The sequence below is a fragment of the Ceratotherium simum genome, chromosome 35, assembly GCF_057802395.1.
Source record: "Ceratotherium simum simum isolate JZ-2026a chromosome 35, ASM5780239v1, whole genome shotgun sequence".
Classification (NCBI taxonomy): domain Eukaryota; kingdom Metazoa; phylum Chordata; class Mammalia; order Perissodactyla; family Rhinocerotidae; genus Ceratotherium; species Ceratotherium simum.
The window spans coordinates 17,904,607-17,923,769 of NC_141934.1; the positions used below are offsets into that span (position 1 = coordinate 17,904,607).

General features: G+C 48.7%; 1 protein-coding gene across 1 annotated transcript in view; it reads left to right on the forward strand.

The window, feature by feature from the left end:
- NOS1 (nitric oxide synthase 1) overlaps window positions 1-19,163 on the forward strand; it is a 111,934-nt gene that overhangs the window by 46,838 nt on the left and 45,933 nt on the right. Inside the window, exons 4-10 of the mRNA XM_014787077.2 lie at window positions 5,911-6,039; window positions 7,130-7,275; window positions 8,461-8,623; window positions 9,369-9,460; window positions 12,186-12,327; window positions 14,638-14,777; window positions 16,630-16,804. Of these exons, the coding sequence (XP_014642563.1) occupies window positions 5,911-6,039; window positions 7,130-7,275; window positions 8,461-8,623; window positions 9,369-9,460; window positions 12,186-12,327; window positions 14,638-14,777; window positions 16,630-16,804 (987 nt within the window). The remainder of the gene's footprint in view (window positions 1-5,910; window positions 6,040-7,129; window positions 7,276-8,460; window positions 8,624-9,368; window positions 9,461-12,185; window positions 12,328-14,637; window positions 14,778-16,629; window positions 16,805-19,163) is intronic.

The following is a 19,163-nucleotide window of genomic DNA, read 5'->3' on the forward strand; positions in this document are numbered from 1 at the left end:
GTAGAAGGCTGTCTTCATGTTCACATGGCCTTCTCCCTGTGTGCGTGTCTGTCTCCAAATTTCCCCTTTTTATAAGGACACCAGTCATATTGGATTAGGGCCACCCTAATGACCTCATTTTAACTTAATTACCACGTTAAAGACTCCAAATTAGGTCATATTCTGAGCTACTGGGGGTTAGGACACCAAGATATGAATCTGGGAGGGACACAATCCAGCCCATAACAGTTCCTGAGATGATCTGTGTCTAACAGGTACCTCCCTCCGTGCTGTCAGGCTCTCGTCCCCGTTTCACTGTGAGGCTCCTCATGGTCATAGCCCAGGATGGGGAGGGGCAGGGTGCTTGGCCTCTGTGTCTAGATCTTCCAGATTCTGATGTCTAGTGTCCATCTTCCTGCCTTAAAATCCGCCCTCCCTCCCTCCACCTTCCTGTCGCTCCTGCTCCTCACTTCCCAACTTCTGCTCACAGGCTCACCATCCTCCACTTACTCAGACCGGAAGCCTCTGAGTGTGTTGACTCTGCCCTTTTCCCTCTCATCCTCACACACCCTGAGGCTCTCATCCTGCTTCCAGCACCCCAATCTCCATCTCCTCCTACAGCTGCATTTTCCACCCTCACGGCCTCTTGCCTCCATTGGTGCAGCAGCCCCCTCAGGGGTCTCTCAGCCTTCGCCCTCTCCCCCCTGCACCCCTTGAAGCCACATTTCCTAAAACTCAGCTTTGATAAGGTCACCCCTTCAGTCGGGCAGTTTCAGGGGTTTTCCATTCTCTACTAAATCAAGACCAAAGTCTTTGGCTTAGCATTTAAGAGACTCCACAGTTTTTAAATGCATTTAGACCTTTTATTCGTCAGCTCAGGCTGCCATGATAAAATCCCAGACTGGGCGGCTTAAACAACAGAAAGTTATTTATCCCAGTTCTGGAGACTGGAAGTCTGAGATCAAGGTGCCAGCCTGGTCGGGTTCTGGTGAGGCCTCTCTTCCTGGCTTGCACACAGCCACCTTCTTGCTGTGTCCTTAAATGTCCTTTCTTTTGTGCCTGTGCAGGGAGATAGAGAGAAAGAGATGTCTCTTCCTCTTCTTATAAGGGCACCAATCCTATCAGATTAGGGGCCCACCCCTATGAGCTCATTTAACCTTAATTATCTCTTAAAGGCCGTATCTCCAAACACAGTCGCATTGTGGGTTAGGGCTTCAACATATGAATTCAGGACAGACACAATTCAGTTCACAGCCGACCTCAAATGTTTGTTGAACACATGCTAAGTGCTGGTCTAGCGGCTGGAGATAGAGCAAAATGAACAGTGGGTAGGCAGACAACTATATGTCTAAATATCCATAGCGATATATAAATCTATATCTACAAGATACAGAGATATAGATATATGCATTCACATGCAAATGCGTATACACTCCCAACAATTGTAGGTGGTGATAAGTGAGATGATGAGAAATAAAGCATAGTAGGTGTGGTAAGGGAGCAGAGAGTAACGAGTGGGGCGCTGTTTTAAAGAATAATCAGGAAAGATCTCTAACGCAGCGATGTTTAAGCAGAGGGAGACGTAAGTAAAATAACTTAGAGTTCAGTCACTAGAATTCAATCCTTTAGGTCAGGAGCCCACATACTTTTCTGTAAAGGGCAAGATTGGAAATATTTTTGGCTTCGCGGGCCATATCATCTCAGTCTCCAGCACAACCACCCACTCAGCCATTGTATCACAAAAGCAGCCATAGACGATATAGAAACAAATGGGTGTGGTTGTGTGCCAATAAAACTTTATTTATGGACACTGAAATTTGAACTTCATATAACTTGCGTGTGTCATGAAACAGTATTCTTCTTTTGATTTTTTTATTCAACAAGCTAAAAATGGAAAGACCGTTCTTAGTTTGTGGGCTGTACCAAAATGGGCAGTGGACCAGATTGGCCCGCGGGCCACAGTTTGCAGACCCCTGCTTTAGAGCATGCAGCTGCAAGATGCTTCTCCCAGTAGTGGGATGAGAGTGGGGACCACTGTAGGGCCTGGAACACAAGTCCCTGGCACACAGTAGGTACTCAATATGTATTTGTTGAAGGAGAGAAAGAAGGGAAAGAAGGAGAGGCGGGAAGGAATCAGGGAGTCAGGGATCCTGCAAAACTGAATTCCTGACTCAGGGCCCCAGGCTGACACGACCTCACCTCGCCATCTCCTCTTGGGCTGCAAGACCATTTCCTTCCATTTCCTCAGGGCCTCTGCAGGCTTCCGAAGCAAGAGGTGTTGACACAGCCTTTGAAATGCCCACCAGCTCAGAGCCTCCTTTCCAAATTTAGGAGCAGGCATCCCAGACAGCCCTCCCAGGGAACCCACTGAGATGGAGTCAGTGTCCCTGCCACCTGAGAAGCTTCCATTGTCCACCCCGGACACAAATCCAGAAAAGGACACGTGTAGCCACAGCCCTGTCCCCAGCATAATAACCACAAGTACCACTAATCTGCATTTCTAGCGGGAGCACTTCAGTCCTCACTCGGAAAAGTCATTTGCACCCCCCATGCAGGGCCCCTGACTGCTATATTAATCTCCCCGTTTGTCCCCTCCTGAGTCACCTAATATTACTGCTGGCTAATTAAAACATCAAAGGCCCAAGTACAACAGCCCTGCCAGAGGCCGCCTAATGCCTGGTTTCAAGTGTGCAGTTCAACGCAGCCCAGGGTGGAGAGTGGCACAGCCCGTGCTCAGGCCCCCAATTACTTGGCTCGTAATGACCATCCCTCGCACATCTGGAACCTCAACAGATGGCCTCTTTTATTAGGCCTGTTGTCTCGCTCCCTCTGCTGCCTGCCAACAAGGCTGCCGGCTGCCCACCCACCGGCCACACCCCACACCTCTTCCTCCTGCCCCACCGCGCTCCCCACCCGGCTGCCCTCCCACCCTGTCCACAGCTCCTGGGTCCAACCCCAACGCCAACACCGTGTCTGTTACCAACCCCTGGGATTCTAGCTGCCCCTCAGCCTCCAGGGCGTTAATGTGCACGGTTGAGAGAGTTGCTAAACTGGCTGAGCGACGCCCAGTATTTGGGGAGGCTGGCTGGGGTGCCTCCCACATGGGCAAGGTAAGATTTTTTTTTCTCAAGGGTGCGCATTGTCAGCACGATCAGAGGAACTGGTTATGACAAAGGCCTGCCCAGATGTGACTTCCATCGCCTGCACGTCTGCTGGAAGAGACAGGAGTGGAGACAGAATCCTCAGGAAGCGTTTAGGATGTCTGGCCAGACCTTGGAAGGAAGTGAGGCTGTCTGTATGTGGCTTCGCATGGGGACATAAGCAAAATGACTTAGAGCTTAGCGGGGTGGAAAGTGCAAATGAATGAAGGGAATGAAGGGAAGAATTCATCCTGATCCTCCTCCTCCGGCTCCCAGGATGGTACTGTAGTAATAATACTTGCAGCCCTACTAGTAGTGACAATAGGACTAGATGTTCTACTGTGGTAGCAGAATAATAACACTGGTAGTCATTAACTACTGGCTAACATTCAGGAGGCGATTGCAGTCATCCAAGTGAGAGATGGTGGTGGCTTGGACAGAGGGGTGGATGGATTCTAGAGCTATTTAGAAGGCTAATGTGGTGGGGGTCAGGGATGCATTAGGTGTGGGGGATAAAGAGGATGACATCCGGGACAGCTCCCACCTGTGGCTTGTACAGCTGGATGGATGGTGCCCAGCACTGACACAGGAACCACTGGGTACGACTGGGTCTGGCCAGGGCGGGGAGATGTGGAGGATCATGAGTCACAGCACCTTCCATTTGCTCCTGGCTATCGCTCCCTGCACTGTTCTGGAGCAATCTTTAACAGTGGCATGCTGTTCACCTGCCTCCTGTTCCGCAAACTCCAACATGGCGGCATGGACGCTTTAGCACAGAGCTCCTATCCACTGGCCAGAAGGGTGGCTATGATATGTCTCTCATCTCAGGACCTTTGCATAAGCTGTTCTCTCTGCCTGCAAGACCCTGCTCCCCCTTCTTTGCCTGATTAACACCCACTTGTCCTTCTGGTCTTGACTTAGAATTCAAATGCTCTGGGTTAGACATCTTTTCTGTGTGCTTCCAGAGTCCCCCACACACTGCCAGTGGCCGATGTTATGGCACCCACTGCACACGATTATAACGGCTCATTCAATTATCAGCACCCCCATTGGACTGTGACCTCCATGAGGGCAGAGATCACGTCTGTCTAGTTTGTCACTGTAGCTCGGGCCCTTGCTGCCTTGCCTGGCACTTGGGGGATACTCAATAAACATGTGTTGAATGAATGAATGAAATTTGCATAATGGCTAAGAGGCAGGATAGTCAAGCAGTTAAGGGCATGGTTTGAGAGCCACAGTGCCTGGATTTCACTCCTGGCTCCAGCTTACGAGCTCTGTGGTCTTGGACAACTTAGTTAACCTCTCTGTGCCTCAGTTTTCTCATCTGTAAAAGGGGGATGGTAAGGTTGTTGCTCGGCACGTAGTAAGTGTTCCCTGAATGCTGGTTTTCAGTATTAGTCCTTCATCATTCTCTGTCATTTCTGTCCTAGACTTAACCCATTTCTTCATAATTCACAGCTCCCTCACCGACCCGAGCTCCTCCAAGCTGATGAGATGTGGCCCCTGCCTCCTTCCTGACCTCATCTACTTGCACTTGTCCGCACTCAGACACTCCAGCCACACTTGCCTCTTTGCTGGTCCTTTGAACTTAGCCAGCCCCTCCCTACCTCAGGGCCTTTGCATTGCCTTTCTCCCCTCCACTTAGTCACCATCACCTCCCTCTCTTTTATATTCTCATCACCACCTGAATCTATATCGTTCCTGTTTTAGTTTGCTTATTATTTATCTCCACTTCTCCCACAACGATATTCCAGAAGGTCAAGGACCGTGTCTGTCTTGTCCACCACAGTGTCCTCAGTGCCTAACGGTGGCTAGTGCAGAGTAGGGGCTCAGTAAATACAAGTTGAGTGTGTGAATGCCCTGCCTCAAGGTCACGGCCCACTGCTCTGCTTTTTGGCGTGAGCATCACTCAACATCGGCTCGTCTTCTCCCCTCCCCTGCTCAGCTAGCACATCGGGGTGTGCCTGCTGCCTCTCCCTCACAGTTGCTGACTGCCCGACACTTGTCTGATCCACAAGTTCATCTCTGCCCAGGCAAGTAGACAATGACTCAGAAACACCCAAGACAGAATGTGATCTTTATGCGTGAGGTCTAAAACGGATGGCCCAGCATTGGTCAGCCCAGGACTTATCCCCCACCACCTACTGCCAATTTGTTTACAGAGGTGAAGACAAAGAGGGAAGGAAGGTGTTCAAGACAGAGGGAACAGTAAGTGCAAAGGCCCTGAGGCAGGGACGCGCTTGGCATTTTTGAGAGGCAGAGACCTGAAATTTGGGAAAATGTTCCATCTTCAAACCTTTTTAATTTAAACCTGCTGTTTTCCCAGTACTTGCCAGAAATGGTGAGTTTGGGCTGTAGCAGGAAGCCCCAGAAATCCAAGTAATTTGACCCAGCCTCAGGTTTGATTCCTCAGCCCCGAGGGCTGTTATCATTCAGAGAGCTCTATAGTGTCCTTTCAGTCGTTTATTCATTCAGCAAACTTCATTGAGTCTCTGTTATGTGCAGGACCCTGTGCTAGCACCAGAGGGACCACCTTTGGGTTCCTGACCCCTCTCTCCAGAACAGAAACCAAAAGGCTTCCACGGGGCTTCCTTCTGCATAGGTGGAGGGACCGGGTCCCTAGCCACCTTGCTCGAGTCAACCAGGGAGAGTCGGATCCTTCTCTCTGTGCAAAACAGTTGGTACTCAGAGCAGACTCCAGGAAGAATAACGCCTCTCCCCGTCCCAGTGAAGACGGCTTTCCAGTGCCCCTAAGACCTCCCTAACGTCCCATCTTCACTCTCTCCTCCAGCCCCCTGCCTCGGGAGAACAGTCCCCCACAAAGAACGGCAGCCCCTCCAAGTGCCCCCGCTTCCTCAAGGTCAAGAACTGGGAGACGGACGTGGTTCTCACCGACACCCTTCACCTCAAGAGCACGTTGGTGAGTGTCCCAGAGGGTGTGGACCAGGGCTTCTCACCCCCAGCACTGTCCATGTTTAGGGATGGATAAACCTTTGTTGTGGGGACCGTCCTGTGCATCGTAGGATATTTAGCATCACCCCTGGCCTGTACCCAGATGTCAGTCACCCCCTGACTTTGTGACAACCAAGAATGTCTCCAGATATTGCCAGATGTCCCCTGGGTGGGAGATTCGCCCTCGTTAGAGAACCACAGTTGGACACTCACTCATGTAAATACTTTTTATGTGTGTGCCTTGTACCCAAAATAATCTAAGAGGAGTGGCTGGTTCCTAATGCATTCTCTCTCTCTCTCACAGTCTGCCCACTGATGGAATATTGACCAAATCCTTCTTTGCTTTCACTATGTGCCCTCTGAATTTTTATATCATATTTTTAACAGCCAACAAATCAACACATTGCTTTCAATGTTTGTTGAAAATGGGCCTCTTGGAGGAAGGTTGTATCAGTTAGCTATTGCAGAATAACAAGCTTCCCCAAAACTTAGTGGCTTAAAACAATAACCACTTATTATTTTTCAAAAGTCTATGGATTGGCTGGGTGGTTCTGCTGATCTCAGCTGATCTCTTGCATCTGTGGTCATCTGAGCGGTCAGCTAGGGGCAGGCTGGTCTAGGACAGCCGTGGCTGGGATGACCCGACTCTGTTCCATGTGGTCTCTAGTCTTCCAGCAGGCTAGCTTGGCCTCGTTCACAGGGTGGTTGCGGGCTTCTGAGAAAATGAGCAGAAGCACGCAAGAGCTCTTGAGGCCTTCTTGATAAACTTGGGATCAAAAATATTTTGGGCTTCAGTACCAATGGTTCTGATTACTGGAAATGCCACTCACAAAGCTCCTCTTCCCCCGGTTGATGAGAGAACTTTCAGAACCTTAAAATGCTGCTTCTCATTCCTCACCTTGGCTGATGACCACATCCAATGAGAATTTGAAGCTGGTACTTGAGAAATCCCCTTTGGGAATTAAAGGCCAGGTAACCTCCACCAGGAATGTCAGAGCCAGGTCCGCCACGTGCCACACTTGGGAGAAACCAAGCCGTAACCCAGATCTCTCTTCCAGGAAACGGGATGCACCGAGCACATCTGTATGGGCTCCATCATGATCCCTGCTCATGAAATACGAAGGCCTGAAGACGTCCGCACAAAAGAACAGCTCTTCCCTCTTGCCAAAGAGTTTATTGATCAGTACTACTCATCAATTAAAAGGCAAGTTGATGTCGACTCTGGGCAACCCAGGATAAGTTAGCACATCCTGCGGACAAAGACTTCAGCTCCAACTTTGCAGACAGTTGAACCAAAGCCTGAGCACAGGGCCTCTGCTCACCATACACCGAGGTCAAAAACTAGTGAGCCAAGGGCCAAATCTGGCCCCAGACGTGTTTCTATTTGGCCTGCAAAGCATTGCTTAAATTTGAAACATTTCAAACAATTCCACGCCTGCATGTATACCCTAAAGAAACTCTCACGCTAGTTCACAAAAAGGCATGCAGAAAAGTGTTCACTGAAACATTGTTATAATAGGAGAGTCATTAAAATTAAAGAACCAACTGGAAACCATCTCAACTCCATCAACAGGAAAAAGTGTAAATAAGTTGTGGTATTTTCCAAGTGATGAAATACTATACAGCTGTAAAAAATGAATGGGTTAGAGCTCTGTGTGTTCATGGGAATGAAGCTCACAAATCACTTTGAGCAAAAGAAAGAAGAATATATTCAGGACAGCACCATTCATATAAACTTTTAAATATGCAGAATAATATTGTATGTGATTTAGGGGATGTATACACATGTGGCAAAAATGTAAACAAAAGCATAAGAATGGTAAATGCCACGTTCAAAATAGCGGTCACTTCTGGGAAGAAAGTGGGATATGATGGGGAAGTAGTCCCCAAGGAACTGTAATATTATTTCTTATTTATTTCTTATTTCCTAGGCTCAGATGTTCATAATATTATTCTCTATACCTTTTTGTACGCCTGAAATTTTTCATAAGAATTTTTGTAACTTTCTAAAATTGAATTCATTGCCAGCATTTAAAAATTAGAAGAGTTCTCTTTAAAAATAAGATTTCTAGTTTCTCTTGAAAAATCTGGCAGGCCTGGGCCCCCATTCCTATCAGGCAACAACTGGCCTGAGCAGAGTTGTGGCTCCCTCCTTTGGACCAGGCACGGGCTGGCCTGTTTGCCTCAGTCCCCACCCAGCCAGTTTGGTCACTACCGGGCCTTTGTGGCCATTTGAGTTTGCAGTCTCTGCTTTATGCTTAAACTATCGTGTCCAGATGTCAACTCAGACTTGCTGTGGCTTCTGGCTCGTGTAATAGCTCACTCTTTCCACTAACCTCTAGTTCAGGAGAGAAGGTGATGCTCCTGTGTCCCTTCCCTCCTCACTCAGATCTGGCTCGAAAGCCCACATGGAGCGGCTGGAAGAGGTGAACAAAGAGATTGAAACCAGCAGCACCTACCAGCTCAAAGACACAGAGCTCATCTACGGGGCAAAGCACGCCTGGAGGAACGCCTCCCGCTGTGTCGGCAGGATCCAGTGGTCCAAGCTGCAGGTAGGCGGCGAGGCTCCGATTCCTTGAAGATGCCTTTGGTGGATGGGGAGGGATGAGCCTAAAAAGGGTCGGCTCCTACCGAGGGCCCCTGGAGGCCATGGTGAACTATCAGATGACGGTCATGGGGTCCCAGGTTCTCAGATTACGATCAAATCTGGCTTATGGTTATGTCTTATTTAGCCAACACTGTGTTTTTTTTAAAATGATTTTGCATGTCTCTTGGTAGGGCTTGTACTCTCCAGTTTACTGCAGACCCCACCTTTTGTCTTCCACCTACTCTCTTTGCTTATTTATATTATCTGCCTACTCCCTGAAAGCATTAGATTCTGCATCCCCTGATATGATTTTTTTTTCTGGGGAATAGTTTGGAGTGGGAATTAGGTTATTGAGTCCAGGGGTTTTTTGTTTGATTTTTGTTTTGTTTTTAAATCTATAATCCCTAGGAATCTAATAGGAAATATAACCAGCCCATTAAAAGTCTCTCCTTTACTCACCATTCCTTTCCCACACTCACTTACACTCCATGCCTACTTTTAGGGGATTTTTCTTGGTTTGATTGACCATGGTTATTAGGATAGAAAAAGGAAAATACAAAACGCAGCCCGGGACTCGCTAGCGAGACACTCACTGTGCCAATGCGGCAGCAGCTGGGGGGGGCTCTGGGCTCTCCTCCAAAGGGAAGGCGGCCTGGGGGAACTGGGGAGGAAAGGACGAGGCACTCAGTCCCAGAATGCACCCCTTCCAGGTGTTCGATGCCCGCGACTGCACCACGGCTCATGGAATGTTCAACTACATCTGTAACCATATCAAGTATGCCACCAACAAAGGGAACCTCAGGTGAGCTGACCAGCTTAGGGGCGGGAAGGCCAATGTCCCCACAGTGCCGACCCTTGGGTCCGAAGTTGGCTCTCCAGCCGGGAAAATGCTCCCCCTCTCTTCTCGGGGAGAGGGGCCAAGCTGGGAGAGGGGGCCTGGCGTCCTTGTTCCACCCGCCATGCCCCTTCTCTTCTGGGCGAAACAAACACCCATGTGGCTTGCAAAGCTGCAGCAACCAAAATCACCTTCGACCCCCAGTTCACTATCACCCATGGAGGGGGCAGGAAGGAACGTTTCCCATGCCCGGGAATCAGAAAATCGCGTTGCCAGGGGTGACCTGCTCTAACCGGCTCCTGCGCTGTTGCCTGGAGCTCCCTCGGTTTCAAAGGCAGCTCCTCTTCCCGCTGCCGTGGGGACCACTCCTTTCCGATTCCCACCAAGCCAAGGCACGCCTTGGACTCCTCTTGCCCCATACAAAGAACAAAGCCCCAGGGAGCAGGCCAAGGCAGGAAGGCGCCGGTGTGGGCTGGTGGAGTCCACAAGCGGGGGAGAGGAGCAGCTGGAAGAGAACAGCTGGGCCCCGAAGACACGCGTTTACACTTGTTAATCCTGCTGACTCAGTCCTGCCCCAGCATCTGTTCCCAGCTGCCGAGGACCAGCCCCATCTTGGGGCCATGTGGGGCTATTCCCACAAGGCCCTGGGCTACACTGAGCTCATCCCCAAAGTGGCTTGTTGGAATTAAGCATGGGTTTTCTTGGATGTGTCTCTTCCTTGAGAAGGAAACAGTGTTTGCCAGCTGAGCCCACCACTAGGAAAAGGGCCTGTATTGTAAGCCCAGGGCCTGCTTGGGGCATTGGTATCTAGATCTTTTTCCCAAAGACCTCACCCCTCTGAGAACATCCAAGAACCCTCCTGCAGATCCTGAGCATTAAAGGAGGGCCCAGTCAAGGCCTTAGCCCTCAAGGAGTTTATGGGCCATTCTGGTAGCTTCCAAACGGTGCTGTGACAAGGCAATTTGGGGGAGTCGCCACAGGCCAGGCACTGCACCTCCATTTTTTTCAGTTATCTATTGGAGGTCTTCATGAGATCTTCCGTTGAAGAAAATATTCAGCTGATTCTTTCTTCACAAGTTTTAAACCTCACTTGTGGACACGATGAGAAGGCCATAAGAGAATGTATACCATGTTTAGAAATAATCTAAACATAAGAGAGGAAGGCAGGCAAGAGAGAAGAAGGGGTGGAGAGAGGTGTAATTTAAACAGTGCGGAGCATTCAACCTGCCATTCGGTGAGATGATGCTTAGGAGACATGGGAGATGGGAGGCGTGTGTTATGTTTCTTCTGTTGGTCTTGGTTCCTGCACATAGAATAAGCATTCCACGCTGCTGTGTGCCATTCTGGTGTTACTGCACGTGCTTTTTAAATATATATACTACACAGACACCCCTTATCTGGTGCTCAACCAAAGGAACAGCCGTGTGTTTTACTGCTGGAGGGGAAACTGATGGTTTGACTTATTCTGTGGTCATCTCCAAGATGGCGCCTTTGCTAAGAGATTTTTGAGAGCACCTCTGTTCTCTGTGACTTTCACCTTCAGCCCCCATTCCAGACTCACCTCCCAGTGTGACATACCACTCTGCAGTATTAAATGTGATGTTGTCTTGTGCAGACAGTAAGACCTAAATGTGCTCCGAAAGAAGGCCTTGGGGACTAGACAAGACAAGGGATGCTATGTGGAGAAAGCGACTTTGAGTTGGGCCTTGAATTTGGATGCATGACAGCAGAGAGGGATTCCAACCAAGGCGGGCACCAGGGCAAAGTTCCAGGGGCAGGATGTGTTTGGGGGAAGATCTGGGAGCAACGGGTTGGACCTACAGTGTCATCTCCATGTTGACACAAGCCAGGATGGTGTTTCCATAGCCTGGGATTTGGTCACTAATGGGACTGATAAGTCCAAGTGACAGGAGCTCCTGGCATGAGGTGACAGTGAACCACATCCTGAAAAGTTATTCTCCTTTCAGTTTTTTTGAATTCTTCTGATGACGCCAAGGAGAGTCTCCATTTGGTGCTAAGACGTCATTAACACCTCTCTAACACTGCTGATCTCCCTCTTAACAAGAAAGGAGCAGGGCTCCAGCTAGGCACCTTCAGCAGGCAACAACGTCTTTCCACAATTTAATAAAACAGTACACGGTCTCATAGTTGCCTGGTTAGTAGGCGAGGCCACTGGTGATCTATAGTTTTCTTTTAAAGTAAATAAATGTGAAAACAAATGGAAGTTGATTTCTCTTTGGTGGTAAGTCTATAGACTTTGGTATGGCATGGGGGGTGGGCAAATTGGGTGAGAATTAATGATGGTGGTAGGAGAAAGATTGGAACTGGGAATTGATGGTGCGTTCCTAAAGGGAAAGAGGGTCCAATATCTTTCCCTAGAGATGAACTCTCTGGAAAACTGGCCCCAGTCAAGATTGTGTGCAAGTCTCCAGTTAGAGAAGCATTCTCCCTCCTTGAGTGAGCTGGCGTGGGGCCTCCCATCCTCCACCCTTCCTCAGACCAGGGGTCCAGTGGAGGGACAGAGCAAGCTCCCTCCCTTCCAACAGCTGCTCCATGGGCCCTGGGGACCTTGGCATAAACGTAATCTATAATGAGCCTCAGGCAGTTGTTGACCTGGGCGACCTCTTTTCCAATATGTCCCCAAAACGCAAGCCCCGCCCTGACACCAGATGTCCCCCTCTCTCCCTGACAGGTCTGCCATCACCATATTTCCCCAGAGGACCGATGGCAAGCATGACTTCCGAGTCTGGAACTCCCAGCTCATCCGCTACGCCGGCTACAAGCAGCCCGACGGCTCCATCCTGGGGGATCCAGCCAATGTGGAGTTCACAGAGGTGCGTGGCCCCCACCCGAGCTCTCATCCCCCCAAACTGTCTTTATCCACAGACACTTCTTAGTTTCGTGTTAACACCGCAGGGAGAGCAGCCAGTGGGGTACAGTGTACTCTACTCCAGACCTCCTGCTCCATTTGGTTCTTTTACAGCTGGTCATTGGGTCATTTTCATGCACTTATCTCGCCCGACCCTCTTGGTGGGAACTATTGTCCCATTTCACAGATGAGTAGACTGAGTCTCACCATGGCCAAATGAGTTATCCAAGGCTACTGAATGAGCAGAGGGAAAGCTGGAACTATAGTCCAAATCTCCTGCCTCCCACTGAGAGGAGAGGAGAGGAGCTGACATATGGCAGCTGTGTCTAGCATCCAGCTTTTCCAAGTTGGGTAATATGCCAGACTCATATCATTCATTCATCTCATTTGTTTATGCGACAGTTCTATCTACCCAACCCCTCTTTGGGTGGGCTTGACTCTCCGTGTTACCAGTGCTGCCACAATTGCTGGCAGCCCAAGTCAATCCATAAGAGCCGCCAGGAAGACGAACACCACTGTCCCCCCATCCAGGGGTGGTTCAGGTGGTCACGCAGACAGGTAGCACAGGTAGGGCACAGTGGCTCACAGGAGCGCCACAGGCAGACAGAGCCTGGAATGGTCTGGGGCACACAGGCCTGGCGCCCCTTTGATTGATGACCCTCTCATCCCTAGCTGAACTTCATCTTTGTTCTTTCCTCAGACGGCCCCCCACACGCCACCCCAGCACCTCCCCCAGATGGAGCCGGCACGGCCCCCTACTCCTCATTGCTGCCACTCCATTTGCATGTGGCTTTTCTTGTTAAAATGTTATTGCTGTGAGGAGGGGGCCGTAACCAGGGCGACCAGGAGCCGCACCTGTGCCGGTTTAGGCTCAGCCAGACTCTCCGCTGCACTTGGCTGAGCGCTAACTGTATACTTGGCTGACCTTGTCCTCGTGGCCATCAGGACATAAGCGCCACGGCCTCTTCCTATCCCTCTGTCTCCCGAAACCTCGCAGACAGGGCGCGTTCTCCTACGCCCGTGATCTCGTGCCTCCTCTTTCTACCAACACAGCAGAAAGGGTCACCCCAAACGTGACCGCGTAATTGTATCTCCTGAAACCCTCTGTCCCTGCACTGTCCCGTATGCCAGCCATTGGCCACTGTGGCTACTGAGCACTTGACATGTGGTGGGTCCACACTGAAATGTGCCATAAACGTAAAGTACACACCAGATCTTGAAGACAGAGAACAAAAGAGATTGGAAAATATCTCATTAAGAATTTTCATCTTGATTACATATTGAACTAATAATATTGTGAATAATATTGGGCTAATCTATTCATTATATTTATTAATAAATTAATACATTTATTGGGTTAATAAACATATTTAATTATGTTAAATATCTTTAAGTGTATTAATATTAATAATTTATTTAATAATTTATCATTAGTAACTTAAATGATGATATTTAATACATTTAATTATGTTATATAGTATTTGATATATTTATTGGATTAATAAATATATTACATATTTAATGTTAATGTCAATTATATTATTAAAATATATTGATATTAATACTGTAATGTAGTATTAATAACTTAATATAAATATAATTGATGTATTATAGTGAGTAATTAATAATTAAAAAGTATTGAAATTAAAATATATTATTTAAAATTAATATATTATTTTGTTATATTAACTAATATAATTAATTAATCTGAATATCTTTTGCCTAGTTTTGTTTGGATTTACTTTGTTGCTTTTGCTTTTTTAAATGTGGCTACTAGAAAATTTTAAATTACTTCTGTGGCTTGCTTTATATGTCGATTGGACAGCTGCGCTAATGGATGCATTGTATGCACTGGTTCTAATAGATCTGCCCTCATCAAATTTGGTAGATTTTCTTCGTATCTCAGGGCACCCAGTGCAAACACTTCTGGAGCGAGCGCCTGTGATGCTCCAGGCCCTGTGCTCGAGGGTGCTGTAGGTGCAACAACCAGTTTCAGCCCTAGCCCCCCGGAGTCCCCAGTGGGCAGGGAAGACCTGGTAAACATAACAGAGTGTGGTGCAGGAGGACAGGTCTGCCCTCTGTCTGTGGGACCATGAGAAGTTATACCAGACACGTGTGATGGCAGGGAGGACTTCCTGGAGGAGGTGGCCTGGCCCAGAGCCTCCAGAGGAAGGGCTGCTGGCAGCTCATGCTGGGATCCCTGCCCTGCCCCCTACTGTGGTCGTATCTGGAGGGTCTAGGGCACCTTGGCATGACTTGGTGGGTCTGGTTGCAGATCTGCACACAACAGGGCTGGAAACCCCCGAGAGGCCGCTTCGATGTCCTGCCACTCCTGCTCCAGGCCAATGGCAATGACCCTGAGCTCTTCCAGATCCCTCCAGAGCTGGTGCTGGAAGTGCCCATCAGGCACCCCAAGTAAGAGGGACTGGCGTGGGGTGGGGGAAGGTGGGTGGACTGCCCAGTGCCCCTCTGCCCGTTCCTGTATCCCCTGGCTCTCTCTCCAGCCCAGACAGAGGCTGAAAGGGGGTCTTGATTCCTACCCTCACCGGGGGCCTGGGCAGACTGGGCTCCCTCGAGAATCAGTAATTCCTCCTTGACCAGCCCGGGGCCCGCCATGTTCTCTGAATCGTAATCTCCCTCCTCACCCCACTCCTAAGCAATCAACGCGGACCTGCCCTTTTTCCAGCCTGGGCTGGGAGAGCAGAAGCACCCACTGTCCTGTTGTGTGCACAAATTTTAAAGGGGGGGAGCCCTTTAAAACTCTGCGTGACCTGGCGTGGGCCGAGTCCAAGAGGAATTTGGAGCCAGGATGGCCAGCAGCACAGCAGAATTTGCACTTTGAGAGTGAAGGAAATCCACAGAGAGACACTGGCCCTGGGGGCAAAATTGACGGGGCACCAGAAAACTCAATAATCAAAATAAATAATATTTTAATGCAATTTTTTTAAACCAAAATTATTATTTTTTTTAATTCATGATGCACGGTATTTCAAAATTTAAAATAAAGACAGGATCCAGCTCAGGGTTGAGATGAAGGTGAATCATGCAAGCCCAAGGTGGGATCCTGTCTTTATTTACAGTTTTGATAATTTGTTCAGCATGGATTTTTTTTTGCATCAATTTTGATGTTTTTTGTTTTTTTTTTTTTTTATAATTTTATTTATTTATTTATTTCCCCAAAGCCCCAGTAGATAGTCATATGTCATAGTTGCACATCCTTCCAGCCGCTGCACGTGGGACGCAGCCCCAGCACGGCCAGAGAAGCGGTGCGTTGGTGCGCACCCGGGATCCGAACCCGGGCCGCCAGCAGCAGAGCGCACGCACTTAACCGCTAAGCCATGGGGCCGCCCCAATTTTGATGTTTTTTAAACGTTGAATTAATTTAGAATATTGGTAAGTAAATAAATAATAGTATTGATCTTGATGACTGGGTTCATTGGTGCCCCCTTAAATTTTGCATCCAAGGCTAGTGAGTGCCTTAGTCCTAGTCCTGGACACGGAGCCAGTGTCCCGAGGCTCCTTCTGCCTGATATCTGGGAACTCACCCAGTCTCCGTGATGACACTTGGCCTACATTCATTCATTCATTCATTTGCTCATTCAACACAGTTGATTATTCCCACTCTGGACCGGGCATTGTGCTAGCTTTAGGGGCTGATTTGGTCCCTGCCTCTATGGTGCTTTCCATCTCACAGAGGAGAAGATCTTACACATACAATTACCCAAATAACCACTTAATTCCAGTGAAGTCCTGCAAAAGAAATGTTATCGTGCTGCAGGCATGAGGTCACCTGACCCCACCCAGACTGGGCATCAGGGAAGGCTTCCCAGAGTAAGCAGCATTTTAGCTGAGAACTAAAGTGTGGCTAAGAGCTGGACAGGCACAGAAGGAAGGGAAAAGATCCCAAAAGGAAGGAACTGCCGTGCAAAGGCCCTGAGGCAGGAAGGAACTCAGTGAAACTCACTTTCTCCTGGACTACCTTTCAGACTGGATTTGGGAGATAAACAGCAGCCAAGGCAGTGATTCCCGGGCCTGGGTGTCCATCCAGATCACCTGGGAAATGTGTTAAAAATGCATATTCTCAGGCCCCAGCTGTGGAACCTGCCATTCCACAGGTTATAAGCGGAGCCCAGGAATCAGGTTCTGACATGATAAGTCACAGTCAGTCGCTGGCGTTACAGCGTCCCCGGATTAAGGAGATCCCGCCCACGGGCCTGCCTAGGAGGCTCCTGCCCCCTGGCGAGCTGGGCTGTGTTGCTCTCCACAGGTTTGAGTGGTTCAAGGACCTGGGACTGAAGTGGTACGGCCTACCCGCTGTGTCCAACATGCTCCTGGAGATTGGCGGCCTGGAGTTCACTGCCTGTCCCTTCAGTGGCTGGTACATGGGCACGGAGATTGGCGTCCGTGACTACTGTGACAACTCGAGATACAACATTCTAGAGGTGAGGTCCCTCCCTGGTCACATGATGGGAAAGCACAGGCAGAGGGGGTGGGCTCAGCGGTCCTTCCCCACAGCCGAGCTCTGGAGCTTGGAAACTGGAAGGGGTTAAAACGGAACCTGCCATCCTGGCGAAGCCCCTGGCAGTTCCAGAGGCATCTGTGGTGTTAATAGCGCATGTGCTGTGCTAGGCACTGTGCAAAGTACTTTGCATGTGTTATGTGCTCGTTCATCCTCACCACAACCTTCGGGTGTGATAACCCCCCTTCACAGATGAGGAAACAGGCCTCTTGGAAGGATAAAGTGATGAGTCCAGGGTCACACAGCTAGCCAGTGGCAGAGCTGGGATGCGAACCCAGTCTGGCTTTATGGTCCAAGTTCATAACCACTCTGCTACACTGCCTCTCAGCATCAAACCTTGTTAGAGGAGTTTGAGAATGACCCATGAACTTGGGACATTTTTGTCTCTTTTCTGGAAAAGAAGGGAGGAGGGTTGCCAGTGGTTCCCCACCATATACATTTCTTGGTGGAGGATCTGATTCCCTCCCTGGCTGAGTCATCCTCATGTCCTGAAGAGTGCTGGGGCAGAGTGCTCCCTGGAGCTCAGCTTTGGTGAAAGCATCAGGATTGCTGTGGTTTTGTCAGCAAATGTTGTTCCTACAACAGTAGGCTGTGATTCGCCTTATTTCAAAGAGGGTACCGAGGAACAGAGAAGTTAAGTGCTGTCACCCAGTAATAAGGCACAGAGCCAAAATTAGAACGAGAACCCAGCATTAGGTTTCAGTTGTTAAAATCCATGGATGTTCACATGGATGGACCTTGAGGGCATTATGCTAAATGAGATAAGTCAGACAGAGAAAGACAAATACTGTATGATCTCACTCATATGTGTAATCTAAAAAAAGCCAATCTCATAAAAACAGAGAGTGGAATGCTGGCTACCAGTGGCAGGAGTGGAGGAATTAGGGAGGAGATGTTTAAGGGTACAAACTTGCAACCAAAAGATAAATAAGTTCTGGAGATGTAATGCACGGCGTAAAGATTATAATCAACAATACTGTGTTATAAACTTCCAAGTTGCTAAGAGACTGGATCTTAATTGTTCTCACCACAAAAAAGAAATGATAAGTATGCGACATGATAGAGACGTTAACTAATATTATGGTGGTAATCGTATTGCAATACATAAACGTATCAAACAAACCCCTTAAACTTGTATGCCTTAAATTTACACAATGTTATATGTCAGTTACATCTCAATTAAAAAAACTTCCATGGGTGTTAGCCTGGAAAACAGAAGCCAGGGGTCCTCAGCCTTGCCACACGTTAGATGGAATTATCTAGGGTGCTTTATTATGCCTGGATTCCACTCCCCAGGATTCAGATATACTTGGTCTAGGGCAGGGCCTGGGCATCAGCATTTTTCAAAGCTCCCCAGAAGATTCTACAGGGCAGCCACTGATCTGTACAAACTTCTGGCAGGAAAGGAAAAGACATTTCAGGCAATTTCCATCGATCTGGCTCAAGTCACATTTGGGGATATTTTTAAGTCATGTAGTCTTTTTTCTCCTGCAACTAGTTTCTATTCTTTTAACCAAAATAATGCTGTAGAAGTAACAATAGCAGCATGTCTGACTATACACACTTTTCTCTCTCATAAAGTAAAACTCAGGTTTTATATATATTTATGTAAAACAGCAAATTTCTTATTTTCTGCATTATGTGTCACTGCTAACAGACCCCCAAGCAGAACCTAATGCTTCAGGCTCAAAGAGTGAATTAATAGGTCTGCTTTCATGATCTCTGCTTACATTTCGATTGCAAAGACTAGTCACTGGGTAACTTAAATGAGCCTCCCTCCCACCGCAGCCCTCCAATGCCAGCTGCCATCATGTGCAAATGTTGACAGTTGGGGCTGGGAAGCGATCTCCCCAAACCTGAGACATTGTCGCATTCTCGCCCCGTAATGAGACCTGGGTTTCCACAGTGACTAGAATTGACAGAGGAAGGGAAAAGCGAGGCTCTAATTAATGAATTTTCTACTGGGTCTTCCCCACTCCTGACAGCAGCTCCTGCTTCCACTCGAGCTGTAAGATAAACGTCAGGGGTTGTTTTTTCCAGGCAGTTTTGCGAAAGGAGTCGGCTGGCTGGGGAGCCGCTCCTGGGTCTTGGACATTATGCCTCTGCCTGGGCTCCAGCTCCAAGGGCAGCTGGCTCTGCGGACACTGAGCAAGTCCCTGCACCTCTCTGAGCCTCAGTTTCCTCTCCGCCAGATGGAGTCAAGCAGGTGTCCCCATGAGCTCAAACCACCCAGGATCTAGATTCCAAAGAGTGGCCACTCCAGGTGGAGCAGGATGGGTGGG